At 37.4% G+C, this 20,185-nt stretch overlaps 1 protein-coding gene across 6 annotated transcripts in view; it reads left to right on the forward strand.

The window, feature by feature from the left end:
• Positions 1 to 20,185, forward strand: part of ADAM22 (ADAM metallopeptidase domain 22) — a 161,908-nt gene extending 141,723 nt beyond the window's left edge. For all 6 annotated transcript variants that reach the window (XM_042473105.1, XM_042473107.1, XM_042473108.1 and 3 more), the window contains 2 exons: positions 13,585 to 13,708; positions 14,699 to 20,185. In XM_042473105.1, coding sequence (XP_042329039.1) covers positions 13,585 to 13,708; positions 14,699 to 14,719 — 145 coding nt within the window. In that variant the 3' untranslated portion in view covers positions 14,720 to 20,185. The remainder of the gene's footprint in view (positions 1 to 13,584; positions 13,709 to 14,698) is intronic.

Genomic DNA, 20,185 nt, shown 5'->3' on the forward strand with positions numbered 1-20,185 from the left:
ATCATATGTCAACGGGCAACCTGAAGGCACATACACACACTGCACCATTCCTATCACTTGCAGACAGTAGTGTGCTACGTTGCATGCAATGATAGTTCCTGATATATTAAATCTGTGTTGATATTTATTTTTATTATTTGTTAAATTGCTATTTGTTAGTTACTCTTCTATCCCACTTTTTCTCTAATGAGCTCAAGGTGGTATATATGGTTTTTTCCTTCTCACATCTCCTCACTTTATCCCCACAAAAATCCTGTGAAGGCATCAGATTTGATCATGTTTATCTGGCCCAATGTCACCTAATGTGTTTCATGGGGTCAAGAGGGACTTGAACCTAGGTCACCTAAATCACAAACAACACTTTAAATGGATCTTCAATGCTATAGGGGGAAGTCAGCAGGGACATTAATGCAGAGTTAGTTTGACTGTTTCTTTTTGAAAGGCAAAAATTATTCAGAGGGACCTGTTAAGAGTGTGTTAGGAATCATGTTATATATAGCTGAGTCAACTTCTTTATTTTTTTCTTATTAAAACTTATACCACTTTCACCCACTTATTAAAACTTATTTTAATCATTAAAGAGCAAAACTCTGTCTCTCTGGATTTTTGTCACTTTTCTTAATGCTTTGTGTTCCATTAGATGCCCATTTTAATAAATTATTTGGGATATCATTGTGCAATAAAATAGTTCTGTAAGATTTTTATAGTGGACAAACTGGGTATGTGTGTGTTTTTCTACATCTTAATTTGCCTGAAAGTTTGATACTATGAATAATAGTAAACTTTACTAGAGAAGTATATATGGCTAAGCAAGATTTACTTAATACATTTGATTTCTATGTGCAGTCCATTAATACGTGCATAAATTGAGCATTTGCAGTTCAGATACAGGGGATCTATAACAAATTTGTCACATGTAGAGATGTATACTTTTTTTCCCCTGAGCACATGGTTGCATAAAGTACCAGACAGTATGATTTGGTGTGGTAATGTTGTTCATATAGGGGTTGGGATAGCAAGTAACACATATTTCTGTGAAGTGTAGAGTACTACAGTATTCTGGTAACTCATCAAATATTAAGGGCATGAACAAAATCATTCCCCAGGTTCTCTGTGATTTTTAGAGATGCAAATGGATTTTGTTGGTGTGTGTTCCTAAGTAATCACTCTGTTTGGACCTGTGCACGACTCTCACCCACTTGTGTGGTGTGATATGACCACAAGGAGAAATCTGGAAGCTTTTCCCCCCTGTTTTCAGCAAGTCAGCTCTTCATAAATAAATAAATAAATACCCCCCACCTCTTTCCCCAGAGCAATAATTTATTAAGATGAGCTTCCATTTGTTGGGTTCAAACACCATAATAAGCCAAGGTTCATTGAAAATAGAAAGAAAAATCCCTTCTCTTCATCATGTAGTTATGAAGGGTAGGGAGAAGCATTAGCATGTGCTGCTACTGATGGAGAGAAAGTTTGGGCTCATTATTGGCATAATAACACCCTGGTTTATTATGATTTCATAATGCAGCCAATGAAAGCTCTGCCTGCTTCCTTTGCAAGATCTGACAGGTTGCAGGTAATGCCTATTTTACTACCAACGTGAGCCTAAAATCACAGCTTTAAAGGCATCTTTTTGCTGGATGATGCTTTGTTAGTGGAACAAAAGGTAATTTCTGCAGGTGAAAAATGATATTTGTTGGACTGTTCGGTTTTTTGCCAGTTTTAAATTGATCTAATAAGATGTATTTAGCAAGATATTTTCCAGTGTTTTTGATAAATGGTTAATGGTTAGTTTAGGTGTGAAAACTAGGAATGTAACCACTGGCTTAAGAAAACATTTTAAAGCATGCCCTAATGAATTACTTCCCAGATAACCATATTAGCTTTCTGTGTTAATTTATACTAACTTTGCCTCTAGGTGTGCATCTTCCTCATTGTTATACATGATATGCAATTTGGCTTAGTTTTTTTTCTCTATTACATATTGTGTTTTTGCAGCCGGGTGTCCCATGCTTCTGAGCCTGGGCTTTCCCACACCAATCAAATCCCGCCCCAAGGCATAAGCCAAGGGGATCCTCTCCACCCCCAGGCAGGGAATCAGGAACACAGGTCAGTTTCAATGGCCCTTCTGTTTGGGGCAGCCATTTTTTTTATCCCATTTAAAGTTCCTTCTCAAAAGTTTCACTGTGGCTAAAAATGCCTTTGATTGCTTGGAAGATTCTTCTGCTGATGGCAGTGCTAGCTAAGCCCTCCTTCTTGCTGGCCTGATGTATACTTTTCCCCAAAATCTTACCAACCTGGAACTTTTGCATTGTTGCATGCTGCATTGCAAGCCAAATCAAGCCACTGGTTTAGTTTTTAGATGTAAGCTGTTTGAGAATTTAAACAATTTCAATACACCCTATTAATCAGGCAGGTTATGATATATCAATGATGACTGATGCACAGTTACCCTTGTTTTCCTGATTTAATTCTGCAACCTGGCATGATATTAAAACTTCAACCACAGGTTGATCAGGAAGAATAGAAGTTAATCTGTATGTGTAATGGGTACTAAGAAGCCTCAAAACTCTGTTGTACAACAGTTGCATGCTTGGTTGATGTGATAACTTTCTCTTTTCTTATTATAAAATCCAGATCAGGAGTGCTTCATGGTTACCAAACAAGCCTTTCCAATAAAAAATGTAGGTTTAAGGTTTGGCATTTTTTCTCGCACGAGCCCACAAAAACTGCAAGATATGAATTAATGCACACTGTCCTGCCATGAGCCCATTGCTTTGCTAGCAGTTTTGCTGCCTGGTTATGCTTTTAACTTTTACTTTATAAATTAGGAACTAAGATGGAAAACATAAAGCACTCCTTATTTTCACCTCTTTAAGAAGCTGATTTAATAAGAAGCATTTCTGGCTGGTAGAGAATTAAAGCTGTGCCTGAGCTTATATGTTCAGTGATTTATGCATCCTAGACAGATTTCTGCAAATAAAATTTGATGGCTGGATTTAATAAGTGAACCAAGTTTGGTTTTGATTTATACTGAGGATACAAACTCTATGCAACATAAGTAAAAGTAGTAATGAGTTCCAAAACACTCCAACTAATGGGAACCAATAGAATGATAAGAGAAGCATACATTGCTATGACATAACCTGTAAAGTGGAGGGAGCAGAAAAAGGGGTCTTAGATCACCCCCATCCTTGTTTTGAGAGGCCACTGAGATTAGTATATCTTACCCTTTTCTTTCCAACTGTAAAGATTTGCAAGTTGCTTTTTATTAAAAACAGCAATAACAAAACCTTGAGATTCCCCATAGTCTTGGTGAGCTCAACAGATTATACAGTGCTTATTTAGTATGCTGTAATTTGCAGGAGACCAGGAGCTCTCTGTGCATCAGCTACAGATACGTTTAAAATTAATTTATGAAGGACATAGACTACCCACTTGTTCTTGCCTTGCACTGACTTTCAATGAAGGTAATCTTTGTACAAGCAGTACTTAGGTGGCAATGGGAATAGAGTGCATTTTATTTTAATCCAAGTGAAGATTCATATCACCTGTGTTGTGAGATGGGAAGCAGTGGCTATTCAGATATTTTGGACCCTAATACCCAGAAGCCCCTGCCAGCATGGTAAGGTATTTTAAGAGGCACAGGCCAAAACATCTGGAGAACCAAAGGTTCCTCATCCTTGATCTGTGGTATAAAAGGGGAGGAAGGATTCCAGTATAATTTTAGAGATGTTTTGTTGACAAGCAGTGGAAGTTAGATCCAGTCTGACCATTTTAATTCTGAGAAGAATGTCTTGCATGTGCTCCTAGCCATTACCCAAGCTTTGGGAAGGAGTGGGAGACTCATTCATATTGACCAAACACCATGTCCAGTTTGCATGCACAGTTGCTCATCTTACATGTGCCATGTGTACAGTGCAAGGTAGGCTGCCACCCATAAGTCTCAGCATTGGTGTATGTACAAAAAAAGGCTGTTATGTGTGTGCATAGAGTTTCAGAAAAACTCACTCCATTTGGTGGATCTCATCATATGGCAAACTGTGTATATGTGCAGTAGCTTGCCATGCAGAAACAGCACATGGGAAATTTACTTTTTTGAACTATATAACTCCTAGAATCTTCCACTGACCAGGCTGTCTGGGAGATTTTGGCAGTTTCAGTCTACTAACTGTTCCAAGTTCTGTACAGCCAGGTGTTTCCTTCATCCCACCTCAGAAATTGGTGTGTTTGCTGTATGGTTTGCATATTTAGTCTGTCTACCTGTCATGTGGTATGATGCCAAGTAGTTTTTTGTGCAGCATCCATAAGGTGCACACCAGCTAATGAGCCCACATTTAGCTGCAAGTCTGTATAATTTCTTCTCTTTTCCTATGGAGTTGGTATAACCTTCAAATTTCTACTATGTAACAGAGACTATATACCAACTGCGTTCCCTCAGGTAGGCAATCTATCAGTATTTATACATAACTATAAATGTTATGATACAAGGTAGATAATATTCCTGTATTTCCTTCATTCTGTGCGTTGGGTTAAAGATGTGGAACTGAAATAAAATGACTAATCTGAAGCCATTCAAAAGATGCCTACTGACCAACAAAGTTAAATTAATCCTTATTTTTGAAGGACAGTTGCTGTCATCAAATTGATCTTTTACCTCTCCCTGTCAAGGGAAATTCTTTGCTTCCCATTTTGGATATTACCCAGAAACCACAAAGAGAGGTGGTAATAGTTTCTTTCCCCCTGCCGTCTCAATACATTTAGCAATTTCCAAAGTTTCCTAGAATCCAAACGGAGCTCTACTTTGGAGATTTAAGAGGTAGGTTCCCACACCCTTGGCTGTATTAAAAGAATGTATATTGAAAATCTAAGCCTATATTAATTTTCAGGGAAAATAATTTTTAAGCCCATGGCTCAGATTTTCTGTCCCTAACATCACTGATTTCTTTGATGCAATTCCTGGCACTTGAGGGGGAAAAAACCTGGGCTTGTATTTTGTGTTCTCAGATATTTGTCTATTCTTTTGCTTTCTCTGTTCCTCCCGTTGCTTTTTGCAGGTATTTAAATCCATGGTTCAAAAGAGAATATAATGTAGCTAAGTGGGTAGAAGATGTGAATAAAAACACTGAAGGACCCTACTTTAGGTATTTTGCAAATTGATTCTCTATCATCTTTAAGAACTGTTCCAGCATATTTCGGATGTGATGGGACTCCTTTCTTGTATCTTCTCATACAAGTGATGTCCTGTAGGTGCTGAGGGACCTTTGTTCATTTGCTGCCTTCTGACGTCTTTTGGAGGCTTCATTGTGTGGTTGCAGTTATTTTCTGAATGTTTTAATGAAGCCGTTGAAAAGGATGTTCATGGTGCATGCATTTCCCATCACCATCTCTAGCTTTTAGTAGTTTTCTTTTCATTTAATGCCACATAGTGATTTATGGGCATGATCTCTGTCTAGCACTAACAAAAAACAAAAAAAGAGCCCTAAATAGTTAGAGTTTAATACAGTAGCTTTATAACACTCATAGACCCGAACGCTATTGTTGGTCCAAACTAAAAAAGGGATTTAACTATCCATAATTCAGCAACTGACTCTATAGATCTGCTGTAGTTGGGATTAACCAGTAGACTTCAGGTGGCAGTTTTGTATGCCCACTTCATTGAGAGAAGTAAGTAACTGGTACTTACTTCTGAGTATGTGTGCATAGGATCATACTATGAATCTTCCTAATGCCTTTTGAAGAGACAATAAAGTGTTGAATCCTACAGACAGCAGAATTTTACTGTTGTACTAAAACAGGAATGAGCTCATTTGAGAGCCATAGTTAGTTTTAAAAACAACAGAGAAACATGCAAGTTTACTGTCGGAGGATATACCTGACATGTCCATTAGAGGTCAGTACTGTGATTTGCTGGAAAGAATCCATTTTTATGGCTAGAGAAGGAAGATGTTATGCTATGAATATTCGGTTAGGCTCCTTTTTATTTGAATCAGCAATTGGCCTTAAACAACACTAACAACAATTTGTAAAATCATCACAGCAAAAATAATGTCAACCTATTTATGACAGTAGGGTATTAAATATAAAAAATGTGTATATCATATGTTGTTGAAACATGTATTTCAGTGGTTCAGCACATTATACAGTAGCATGCAACACAAATGCCAGTCAATTATATGTAAATAAATAAATAAATTACAGTACTGGAAAAGAAGTGGCCATCATGCAGGTAATCTTATTTTTACTGGCCAATACTTTGTAATGTTACTTTGAACAGTGTTTCCATGTTTTTTTTTAACAATTCAAGGAGAAACCTGTTCCACATAAATTCTGAAATTAAGATAGAAGAATAGATAAGGTTTTACACACACACACAAAAATTGTGAGACCTATTGTCTATATCCATACATTGCTTGAAATTATAAAATGTTGCCAAAAGACATTTTTAAGAAAATGGAAGGCATTAATGAATGAAGGAAAGAGATATCCTGGAAACAAACTAGGAGAAATTAAGTAAGTCTTTTTTCAAACAATGGAATTTTATCAGTGTCGACCAGAATATACTTTTAGTACTCATCAATAAGGTAAATTGCTATGCACACAGTGTCTTTGAAGGGCTGCCTATATATCAGTTTGGTGTCCTATTGGCTCTGTTCTGTTTTTAAAAAACCTAAAAGACAAACCATTTAACTGGACTGAGATGGCCATTTCTGGAGATTAAGTGATTGCTATAAAAAAGATAAACTGATTTTTTCCACACCTCTGGCAATTGTTTTCTGATATATGAAGTCATTAAAAACCACACTGAACAGATGCAAAGACATTCTCATTTTTACTAGCTATATTCATCTTTGTTCTCATCAAGAAGCCCTAAAACACATTTTTAACTTTTATAAAAATAGAATTCCAGTGTGTTTTGTCCTTATAAACCATATGCCTCAATACAATATGACATCTGTGAATGCATCTTTCACTCCCACAGTTCAGTAAAGGTAAAACTTGCCCGTTGCCTTGATTCCATGAAAATTTATTAGGTAAGAATTGAACTCTTTTATCTTTAATCAAGACAGTCTATTTTCGCAACTTGCCATGGTGAAGAATATCAACATTATACAACACTGTTTTAATTCAGAGTAGTTAGTAGGTATCATAACTTCACTAAGGCTGCACCCACACTGCAGAAATAATCCAGTTTGACACCACTTTAACTGCCATGGCTCAGTGCTATGGAATTCCGGGAATTGTATTTTAGACGGCTAAAAGTCTTACAAACTATAATTCCCAGAATTCCATAGCACTGAGCCATGACAGTTAGAATGGTATCAAACTGGATTATTACCGAAGTGCGGCAAAAATGAGTGAACCAAGTCAATACCACAGAATAACATCTGCTCATGTTCATGGCCAGTTCTCCCTCAGACTCTCATGGGTTATGGAAAAACCCATGAAAATTCCTGAGCATTGGCTATCCTTACTGAGACTTCTGGGAGATGAAGTCCAAAATATCTAGATGATCAAAGGTTGAGATTCACTGGTTTACAGGATACATTTTTAAATAATGAATAATACAGTGAACTAAGTAAGAATTGAATATTTTAAGCAACTACAACCATAATAAATTCCAATTTATGAAATAATGCTGGGCATTTATTCATTTAAAGGTTGACCAAAACATCCAAATCTTTAAGGGCAATTTAGAACTAGTCAGGAGAGGAGCTATGCACACATCTGGGGTTCATCTGGGACAATTTTTTAAAGAAAGATAATTCCCCACAATAGGTGGCACCATGCCTAAATGACCCACTCTGAACAATTTTAGAGCAGACCTCTGGAGCATGTGGCACTGCCAGGAGGGCCTCTCCAGACAACCTCAAAGACCAAAGAAGTCTAAAAGCGAGATGGTAACCAGAAATCTTAACCTAACCATTGGGCATATTGGCATGACCTCCATGGCCTCCTAATCATGCCAAATATCCAGTTCTGTGTCACTCTCACTAAACCATCTCAAACTCACCATCTCTGTCACTAAAATGGATGCTAAAATAGATTATACTCCACTTACCTCTTTCTAATCCAGTTGCTTAGCAAACACCTTGCTTTTATGTGTCTTCAGGTTGAGTTTAATTTATGGCAAGCCTTTCCTAGGGTATTCTTCGCAAGATTTATTTAGAGGAGGTTTGACATTGCCTTCCTCTAAGTATGAGAAGGGAGGACTCACTGAAAAAGACAGTAATGCTGGGAAAGGTGGAGGGAAGTAGGAAGAGAAGAAGACCATGTGGACTCTATTAAGGAGGTCATGGGTATGAGTTTACAGGACCTAAGCAGGTCAGTGGAGGACAGGGTTTTTTGGAGATGTCTCATCCATAGGGTCACCATGGTTCAAGATTCACTTGAGGGCATTTAACAACAATAACAAAGGCTGAGAGAGTGTGATTTGCTCAAGGTCACCCAGTGAGTTTCCTTGGCTGACCCTGGTCTCTTTGTATCATAGTCTCAGCATTGCTGTACCACAATGACACTCTAGCAAACCCATGCTTCTAGTTAAATTTGTCAGGTGGCCTAACATGTAGTCTTGTTTTCTGAAATTGAAAGTGAACTTTCTGTGCTTGAAAGGCTTGTGGAAAGATATGCTACAACACAGCAGGAAAACTAATGATTTATTGATAACTGGTTGTGGTGTAAATAAGGCTGTTTATTTATTTATGATCCCATCTTTCTCCTGACATGGGACTCAAGATTTCTTGCGAGAAGGGTGGAGAATGTTCTAGACTAGGGATTATTAGCAGAATTCTTGGTGCAAGAAAAATAATGCTTCAAGGAGAAAATACATTACAGAGCTATGCAAAGTTACTTTTCAAAAGTAGTCTGTTCTGTTACTCAAATAAAAATTTTAAATGAGCTGTTACTCATGGTGTTGATGAAAAGGGTAAATAAAATGAGGCATAAAATTAGGAAAATTTCTGTCAAAACAGCTCTGAAGTGCTCTTACAAGTACCTAAAACAGCTAAAAACATATTGCACCAACACAGTAATTTTGCTGTTACATATCACATTATTAAAATTTAATTCCGTTACATCCTTGTTAAACTCCAAAAGAAACTAGTTTTAGGTAACAATTGTATTTGTAACTCATTACTTCTGAGTTCTGGATCTGGTGAATCTCAAGGTCTCTAGCTCAACATTTAAAAATTCAGTGCTGGGATGAGCTTTTGAAAAAGCTTCCCAAGTTGCCTAGTTCAGTGGCATCGTAGGGGAGTTTGGGACACACCAGTGACACCCTAAGATGGGGTGACACTGCTGATCCCCAAACATCTGCCTTTTGACAGAAATGGGCTGCAGCATTTGCTGTGTCCCTTTAAAATGCTGGTTCTCACCAGAAGAGATGGTGCGACTGGAGAAGGCTCAGTGGAAGGAGAAAGGAGAGGCCTCCTTTTAAAAAAATTTACTCTTTAATTTTTTGTTTAAAACACCACATCTTACCAAATGTTCTCTTTAACAACATGAAGCTATGTACATATAAATCAGTTTAGGCTGTGCAAATGATACTGTAATTTAAAGTTAGAATGTTAATTTTGTTAATGTTGCAACTGTTGTTATTACATTATGGGAATTAGGATTTATGGGTAACATTAGCACAAAAAACATTACTAAGGATTCTATATGGTGTGGGTGGAAGGTGGTCAATGGAGGTGATACCATTAGTTACTGCACTGGGTGACACCATCCCTAGTGATACACCACTGGCCTACTTTGCTCCATCAGTTCTACCAAAGCCCTGTCCTTGTCCCCAACAAGAAGAGAAACTCAAGTAGGATAACAGGTTGTAACTCTTCCTTCCCCCACACTTTTTTTATGGCAGCTCATAGGATCTTTAGTAGAAAAAAAAAAGGCTACTGCCAGTGTGTTACTCAGTTTAAAAAGAAGTGTGAGGAGAAGATGATGCTCCTGCTGGGCCTCCTCCTCCTCCTGCCCCCATCCTTTCCCCAAAATAAGGTTCCCCCCTGTCCTTGGGATACACTGTAGTGTGAGGACCATGATAGGTTGGGTATGTGAGAATAAGTGAATGGCTCACTCAACGCAGGCTCAGTAGCTCTCCATGTTTCTGTTCCTAGCAGCATCCATCCCTATTTGAATGCTTTGTAAGCAACATTGCATGGTGCCCTTGTAACCATGCTGAAATCATTTACCAGATCTTCTTGCATGATAAGCATAGAGGTAGGTCAGATACTCTCTAGCACAGATGTACCCCTTTTCAATTTTTTAACAGCTCAAGCCTATGCATGTTTATTCTGGAGTAAGTCACATTGTCTTTAATGCAAATTACTTCAAGTTAAATGTGCTTAAGATTGCAGGCTACGCATGATCTTAAGTGTGTGTAGTTTTAAGTAAGTAATTGAAACAGATAGAATTTAATACCAACACTTCTCCCAACACCATCTTATGGAAGAGAGTGTAAATATGAACTCTCAGTTACTGAACCTACACTAAAGCTAATGATCTTCTAGACAGAAACTGGTGTTAGATGTCTCAAAGAGAACAGCATGTTGCTAAAAATAATAAGTATAATAAGCAGTCATCAGGATTATCTCTTCCTCATCAATGTTACTGAAGAATAATTTCTTTTAGGACCTCTACAGTATGTTTTCCAAGTAGCACATGAAAAAATAGGTTTCAAATTTAGACTTGAATATTTACATTTCACTGCTGCATATGCTTTGTGTGCTGGAAAAGATAATAGTGCTCAGTAAATGGGAAGGCAGTAGGAAAAGAGGAAAACCACATTACAGATAGACTGATTCAATAAAGGAAACTATGGTCCTGAGTTTGCAAGACATCTTGATGGTTGCAGCTCATGGAGGTACCTCATTCATAGGGTCTCCATAAGCTGATTTAAATGTAATAGCAAATAATGACAACAAATGCATATGGGAGGAGAGGTGATGAAAATGTCCAGTAGGAGGCAGATTATGTAGGTGAACAGGATTATTGAGACTGGAGAATGAAGACTGATAGAAGCTTCTTTTCATATTTTAATAAAGACTGTTGGTTGCTCCCTGTGCTTCTCCAAGTAAAGCCAGTGTCATCTGTTTTTGGTCTACATCAGCATAGAAAGTATTAAGGGTGTGCAGGAGTTGTAGTCCTGAAGGATCAAAGATACTCATTTTTTCTTGGCATTTTCAATCCAGATAATTTGGACAGGGTATGTTGTTACATCATCCATTAACGTAACAGGCTAGTAACACCAGTTCTCCATAACTGTGAATGCAGAAGAAGTAGATGTTACTTGGGGCCATATGGGAGGAAGCTATGCCATTCAGTTTAAAATACATAAACATGATCTGAGCTTCATCAAAAGGAGATGAACAAGGAATCCAGGCTAGTAGCTGGGACAGCTATGTTGAGCCGGTGATTTTTTTAAAGGGCCCATTCTTGAGCTCAACAAAGCAGAGTGCAGGTATTGTGTATGAGGAGGGCAGAAAACTGGAGCAGTGTGGGTGATCTTTCTATTTCATTCAGGTTTCTGAGACCAGCTCAAGATTTTTTAAAAAATGTTTCACCACATAATTTTATTTTATTTTGAAATAAAGTAAAAAATACAGACAACATTGAGAACAAAACACATACACATGCAGTCAAATCACCTTTTATGCTTCAGATGTCTGGATTTCACGTACAGAAGCCTCAGTCTGCATAGATCATAGGAGTTGTGGTCCAGAGCATCTGAATGATTCCTCAGATTAATACTGTATATAATGGATATTCTTGTGGACAACTGTGTTTTACGTTTTCTTGTGCACACAATCCAAAATTTCCTAGGTCTCTCTGGATCTGAAATGGTTTGGGCTAGTTTAGAATGGTCTAGAAAAGTCTTTTGCCAAACTGGTAATCTGCAAATGTATTAGACTGCAAATTCCCATCATCACAACTCCATTTTAGCTGTAAGTGATAGAAGTTGTAGTTGAAAATCTGCAGGTTATCAGGTTTGGGAAAACTGATTTAGAATCTGATTCTGAGTGAATTCAGTCATTTCTGACCTTGTATGTAAAATTCTAGTCCATGAAGTGCAGCAGACTTACTGTCCTGAAAAGAAAAGAAAATATGTCTTCCATGTAGCGTTGCCAGGTTTTCAAAATAGTACTGTAATAAGGGACAGTCAAATTTCATGATGTGGAGGGTTGACAGTCAGTAGCTATTTAAAAGTTTGTGTTATACGTAAAATGCCAAATGGAAGTATTGATTTCAGTTAATTTTGCCATTTCTCTGTAAGATTAATATATTGTCCATATTCATGAATTAAATAATGCACACATTTCTGTCTTTACAACAGGCCCAAACCCAAACGTACATGATTTTTTGGCATTTCAGTGTATATAAAACTGGACAGCTTCCCACCCTTCAAATAGGGATCATGTCTTAAGAGACATTTGCCAGCCCTGTAAGGGACAAGTTTTCTGACCTTCAAATAAGGGACACCTGGCAACACTACTTCCATGTGATGCAGACATTGACTTGCTACTGCTTTCTTTAGTCACCTTGTACAGAAATGCTGATTACTCTGACTAATCAGTCCATTTTTGTCTACCCCTCCCTCTCCAATCCTAAGTCCCATCAAACTCTTACTTTGGCTGGAACCAATGTGCACTGGATGATGCTTGCATGTCTAACAATCTAGCACTTTGTCTTTGCCAATGTTTCCTCATAATTGACTTTTTCTGAACTGCATGCCTTTATATAAACATGTCCTTTATATATTGTGATAAACATATCTCAGTTATTTATAAGCAGCCTTGCCTGCAGTCCTTTGCACACTTACTTGGGAGCAAGCCTCACTACATGCAGCGGGGCTTAGTTCTAAGTAGATGCATAAGATTGCAAGTAAGGTCTGAGCCAGTGATGGTCACAGGCTGCAACGTGCATTTTAAATACTTCTGTGTTGTATTGTTTTCTCAACAAATAAAAAGTAAACACATGAACAAAGTGATGCTTTCTTATACATACTGGAATAATCTTTTGTTAAATACTAGTGGTGGTGATGATGATGATGATGATATAAAACTTTCTGTGCCCTTCACACACATTACTTCAGTAATCTTATACAACAGCCTTATATGGTAGACCAGGCTCATTTCAGATGGCAGACTGAGGCTGATTTAAATGCAGACTGAGGCTGATTTACCTAAAGTTACCTAAGTTGAACAAAGGGCACATTCCCAGGTCATTCTGTTAATCACTATACTACGCAAAGGTGGGTTCATCATAAATGATAATTTCCTTTCTTATATATGTGCCTTCTGTTGTTTGATGGATAAAATGGTAAGAAGTTAAATCCATTTCATGCTGCTAAAGCGTATTGTCCCTACAAAGTCTCCTTTAAAATAAAAAAGAATTGCTGAAGCACTGTGCTGGGGACTATTTTAGAGAAGTGTGAATTCCCTAAAACTATGGATAGGAACCCAAAGGCCCCAGCTGAGCAAATGAATGATATACTCAACAAAATACCAGTATATTTTCAGTTTCTGCCAAAAGTCTGGTATCCCAAGACCTTCTGTTTATTTTAAATTAAAAAAAAATGTTTTAACCCTTCAGGACTCTTTCTCCTGCAAAGTCCCCATCATCATCTACTGGTTCCATTGCATCCAGCAGAAAATACCCATACCCAATGCCTCCACTTCCGGATGAAGAGAAAAGGGCCAACAGAATAAGTGCCAGGGTAAGCAATCATCTCTTCTTCCTCCATGACCTTCATTTTGTCTGCTGGTTGTCTGGATTCAGGTAAGAGTAGCTTGCCTTAGGTCAAACGTGCACACATGGTGGGTTGGGCCCAGCTTTCAGCATGAGCAAATGTGTTGGTGGAAACTAACTTTTCTGCCTTCTCATCCTTCTCCTTTTTCCCAAAGTGGCTCCTACATTGCCTGAAAATGCTATGCAGAGGCGCAAGGAGTCCCTCATCAGTGGAGTAGTGTGTAGTATAGGAGGCTGAAAGTCAGCTGCAGCTTCCATGAGTGAACCTGTGCTTGCAAAAAATACTTTTGTCAAACTTTCTTCCTCATTTTCTTTGCACCACGATCTACCTATTCATTGGGACCACCCTCCCTTCCTATTGATTGCGTGCAGAATTGGAGATTGGTGAAGTTGGCATGGGCAGAAGACCTCTGTAGGGGGAAGTCTGCCTTTGCCATCCCAACTGAATCTGCCTGAATCTGGATCCAGTTCCAAGCATCCATGTATGAGATGGAACTTTAATTGGATCTCTCTTCATTTGGTCACACAGGTTCTTTGTTTTAATAGCTGAAAAACTTCTGTTGTATAGTATGTAGAGAGATCTTGTAGCACTTTTGAGACTAAGGGCCCGTACAGACAGGCCAAAATAAAGCTGTTTTGGGTCACTTTGGAGGTATGCTGTTTAAATGATGCATGCATCCTAAGAGGTCAGAAGCCACGCCAAAGCCACGTTCCAGTGACATACCTCCAAAGTGACTTGAATCAGCTTTATTTTGGCTTGTCTGTATGGGCCCTAACTGAAATAAAGAGGTTGCCAGCATGAGATTCTTCATTTCAGTTAGTCTCAAAGATGCTACAAGATCTCTCTGCATTCTACAGACTAACACGGCTATATATTTGAATTCTGCTGTATAGGTTAGCTAGAGAATAATGGTGCAACTCTACTCATGGCTTGTCTTTTCTTTCTCTCTCCTCACAGCTATGGGAGACTTCCATTTAGTTCCACTGCCTACCTGAGCTGACCCCAAGAACTGTTTACTTCAGATTTTATACAAACTCAGCATCACTGAGTTGCTGAACATTCATCTGCTAAGTGGACAATTGGACAGCACAAGAGATGCTACACAGCAAGGAGCCAACAAGTTCTCCTGATAAAAGAAAAGTCAATTTTCTGCAGTTGTTTGAGATTTTATCAATTTCACATAAAGGACAAACAAACCATTTATATATATATATAAAAGTAACTGGGGATACATGGGCCTGAATAAGTTTATTCCGCATGATGACAGATGATATGTAGGCATTCAGATAAAACTAATTTGAGTCCCCAAAGTGCCCCCCTCCTGGTCTAACATAGTTCCCAAAACATGAAAAAAAATCAGAATTTGGTATATAAACATTTATGCCGTATGCATGAACCCCTCTTTGCCACTTTTCATGTGTAAGGGATTAGTCATTATACTGTAGAATTAGCATGCGGGAATAAGAGATATGTTTTCCACAAGTGGGATCTGAAGAGGCAGACATCTTTGACATAACCATCCATCCACGCAAAGAGACTTATCAAAAATGTTTTGTGATTATATTCTCAGTAGAAACCCATATCAATATTTTTAAAGCTGTAAAATATCAACAGTTCTATTATATAGTGTGGTGGGTTTTGTTTTTGTTATTCCTGAAGTACACTCATGACTTAAACCATCAGAGAATCTAAGGGCCTTACTAGATGTGGCACGTGAGATCTATGGATAGGGAGGGGCAGTAGGTCAGTAGCAAAGCACAAGGTTTGCTTGGAAAATGTTCCAGGTTCAACCTCTACCATCTCCAGGTAGGGATGGGGAAAGACCATCTGTCTGAAAAGCTGGGGAATCATTGCTAGTATAGTGTAGACAGTAATTTAAAATATGGCCCTGTGGTCTTATTTGGCATAAAACACCATTCTGTGGCAGGGTTTTTATAACAAATAGTATTAAGTATAATAGCAGTACAAACCAGAGAAACTATTATTTGAGTTGAGTTTGACTACAATGCTAAACAGGAGGGAAGGTTTTCACTCAGCTTTTCTCCTTATTGGTTCCTATTTCTCCATGACTGCTGTGCGGGAGTTCATGAATGACCTTGCTTCATGTTGCAGGGTCTAGAATGGTTTTCTGGATCTGTGTATAACAGGAATCCGTGTGAAGAACTGTACTGCTCCCTCCCACTGAACTCACGTGGACTAAACTGGAGTATGCTTTTAAATTCATGACTGGAATCACTGCAGCTAATGTAACAGTGGCCAAAATGGCACATTTGCTGTATGTTGTACACATCTTATTTTTTTAAATTCAACTATCCAGAACTATATTTCAATGATGGCACCTTTTATCCTGTTCACTGGCATAGTACTTCATAAATAGCACAAAAATGTGGGCAAACAGGAGCTGTCATATGAGTGGCTTGATTGAATTACCAGATATAATTATATAGGATAAGTGGAACAGCACACAAGATGCTCCATCAGTGTTCTATACTTGCTGCTCATTGATGAATGTGCATAAATTGATAACATTCCTAATGCATGAAGCCTGAGCTCATTGTAGTTGAGTGTTTTTTGTTTTGCTTTTACAAAACAGAGGGAACTTTGTAATGGTAACATAATGTTGCCAGTGTAACATAATGCTACCGTTCATTATATGGGCCTCATTATTCCATCTGTTCGGCATCTGTAACACAAAATTGCAAGAGATTGGAGATTGGTGAATGGAAAGGGGGAGCGATCTTTTCAGAGACCTTTAGGATGCAATCCAGTACACACTTGCTTGGAAGTAATACCTCTTGAATTTGGCTGGGCTTAATTCTGAGCAGACACGCGTAGGATTGCTCTGTAAAATTCTAAAATTAATGGTGCTCCGATCAAGCTTGTAAGGTCCTCTTCCCAATTTCATTTCAAAATTGCTGTGACACAATGATTATTTTAACTTTCTTGTAATTCTGTGGTGCAAGGTTCTCTTTCCATGATGCCTAATTGGCAACTTTTTATATATAATTCAGAATTTGCAGTGTAAACAAACTTGAGACAGAGTATTGAGAGTGATGTGATATTTTCTTATTACATCATTGAGAACATAAGAAAAGCTACGTTGGATTACACCAGGGTACTATCTAGTCCTACATTCTGGGAAGACATAGGTAGAGGAACGATCTGGGCAAAACATTACCAGTTACTTCTTGGGGAAAAGGAGAACACCATCTATGTGGATTCAAGGATATCGTTTCTTCTACTGAGAAAATTGGTACTGAAAAAAAATCTCACAGTTAAAAGCAATGTTAGGCATATAGTATCATCTGGTATTTTGACAGTAACAGAGTGGGAACATAATCTGCATTTCTGAATCTTCTACCTCTTTCACATAATTCCTTTGACAGGTGTGTTGCCATGCATGAACTTCCTTCATGTAACAGGACTTACTTATTTGGAAACAAAAAATCACTTCTATGAGAATGTCAGTTCTGTGAGACGCTAAAGTTAAGGTACTTATAATGGTATCTCCAATTGTAAAATATGTAAGACTTTGAAAATATTATATTTATAAGACTTTGCCAGTTATATTTATACAATACTGGCATTGCAGTCATGAATAACGCTATAAGAGGCATAACATTTTGGTAAGTATTTTGATTTGTAATGAGTAAGACTCAGAGAAAATATACAAATTCCCATATAAGAAAATGTTTGAAAGAATATAGAATGTATCTACGTATCTATCTATCTATACACACACACATATATATTAAAAAATCTAATTTTGCAAATTTATAATATAAGCCAGAGTTTTGGTGGATGAATGCATTAGGTCTGGGGAAAATCTGGCTGTAATTGTAGGTTTGTTTCAGTGGATTTTGAGTGAATTTCTGAAACATTTCCCACCAAGTCAGAGGAAAATTAAATGCCCAACTGTATATTTATTGCAAAAAATAAAATAAACAACCTGTCCCCTTAGCTTTTTAGATGCAATATCTAGATGTTTATCATGTGCCTTTTTGAATTTTTTCTTTTGATACAAAACCATGTGTTGTTCAATATAGACTGGTGATGTTTTCTTTGTCTTCCCCCATTCATCTATTGTTTTCAGAGTCTTAAGAAGAATGAAGATGCCTTTTGTTTTGGTAGACAAAGCTGATTGTGAGATGATAGCTGAGGTACTTTATAGCATTCATTAAGAAAATGACCTTCTGTGTAGTAAATGACATTGCTGGCCACTACTAACATTTGTAAATATTCAGTCACCTGGTCATCTTGATGTGAAGTTAAATATAAGTTTAATAAATTTTTGCTTTTACTTCTGTGGTCTAGTTCAGGATTTCTCAGCTCACAAAAGTGTCTGGCCTTGTTGTGTGAAAGGGTCATGGATGCAAATCAATAGGAACTGAAGGGTGAATCGGGGGTCAATAAGGTGGACTCTTGAAAGGAAAGGAAAATGCTAAGATTATAGTAAGATTTTTTAAAAAAAAATTATGTGGATTGCCTTGGATATCTGTCTTTGGATTAAGGTGGAGAGACAGAAAGAGAGATGGGAAAATTTACTTTTTAGATTAGAGCTCCCACAGTCCCCCGTGCTGAGGCTATGCAGATCTTAGAATATCTCTCTTAGTGATATCTGTCTCATATATCTAGCTGTCTTCAAGAGATGTCCCTGTTTGAGCACAGGCAAAGACAATGGAAACTTCCTTGCAATACTTTGTTCTGTAATTCTGAGTTTGACTATTTTTCTTTCAGCACATATAGTTCATGGGAGGAAAGGAAATCATCTTTTGGATATGATTTCCTATCCTCTTAAATGCTTTACATTTGGATGACTGTATTCTTATGACTGGGCCCAAATACTCAATAAGCACCAGATTATTTCTGTTTGATCTTGCAAGCTAAATAGGGTCAGCCCTGGTTAGTATTTGGTTGGGAGACTGCCAATGAATACCAGGTGCTGTAAGCTATGTTTCCGAGGAAGAAACTGCCAAAACCATCACTTGAGTAATCCTTACCTAAGAAAACCCTGTGAAATGTATAGGGTCACCATAAGTTGACAGGTGACTTGAAAGTACATATACACATATTCTTATGACTCTTGACTGCACAAAATAAAATTGACAGTTGGCTGGAACATGCATTAAACCCGTGTGTCTTCTATCTTATTGTGCTCCAACTTATTTTAAGTTATTTCATTTGTCCAAAGCTGTTCGCATCATTAATCATTGCATCAGTAAGCATTTAAAACAGGCAAATCTAACTAAAATGTTTAACCATTGCCATGTTTAACCATGCCATGTGGCATTCTTTTTAAATGTGACATTTACCAATATCATTCAGTTATATTTGCTTACAATTTCATGCGTGTGATTTTTTAAAAAAATATCTTCATTAATTATTTTCATAATCACACAAATACTACATCTTACTTATTATGATACAATAAATTTCTTCTTCATGTGTGTGATTTTGGATGTCCACCAAAAACATCTGAATAAAGTATATAATGGTAGTTTTGTGTATGCATAGGATAAAAAAAAGGTTTTGTTATCACTTAGTTTGGAGTTTTTTTCAGTTATAAAGAGATTTATAAAAACACCTTAGTGAATGGTTTCTAGTACACTTCCTATTGTAGTGTATGGAGAGTCTTTATAGGTTGAAAGTATATTTGTAACAGGGAAGCACCTTAAGTATTAGAATCCTTTTCTTTTGTACAGTTTGCATACAAAATGGGCAAATTATGTTTTGCTCACAGATAAAATCCTAGAGAAATAATTATGTATGAAAAAAATGTGATAACTGTTTCCATGTTAAAACCTTTACAGCAATGCTGTATATGTTGAATCAAATGTTCAGTCCTATTATATGTAATAATGGGGCTTATCCCCAGGTAGGTGTGCCTTAGATTGTAGACTTACACTACTAGTATAAAGACAACAATAGTGTCATAGCTTTGGTACCATTTTTAAGTACTACTAGAGGTAAGACTAAAACCCAATAAATAAGTTTGATAATTATTTGAGAAATAATTATTTCCCAGCTGAAATAGAATTACAGGCATAGTTACAACCAGTTTTGTGTTTTCAGAAATGCAGAGTTGATACTTCCTCCCATTGCTAAGGCATTCTTTTACCTGTGCACCTAGTAGACATTCATTCATTCAATGTGCAATCTTCATCCTGAGGCTGAGCTGAACTGTAGACCTTGTGGGTGTGTTTTGGTACTTTTCTGTTTCGTTCCCAGCCCCCAAAATTTCTTTGTTACCTAGCATAAGGGGAGAGTTCCAGAGAACTCAAACCCTTGCACACTTTTGTAGCATTTTGCTTGCTCTTGAAAAAGTTCTTTCCCAATCTGTGGATTTTGTGTTTACTCATATATTAGAATAGCTACCTTCAAATTTTATTTTTTAAAAAAATACTTATTGAAACTTGTAGAACATTGTAATAGCATTTCCATCTC

Source organism: Sceloporus undulatus, chromosome 6, assembly GCF_019175285.1.
Source record: "Sceloporus undulatus isolate JIND9_A2432 ecotype Alabama chromosome 6, SceUnd_v1.1, whole genome shotgun sequence".
Taxonomy (NCBI): Eukaryota; Metazoa; Chordata; class Lepidosauria; order Squamata; family Phrynosomatidae; genus Sceloporus; species Sceloporus undulatus.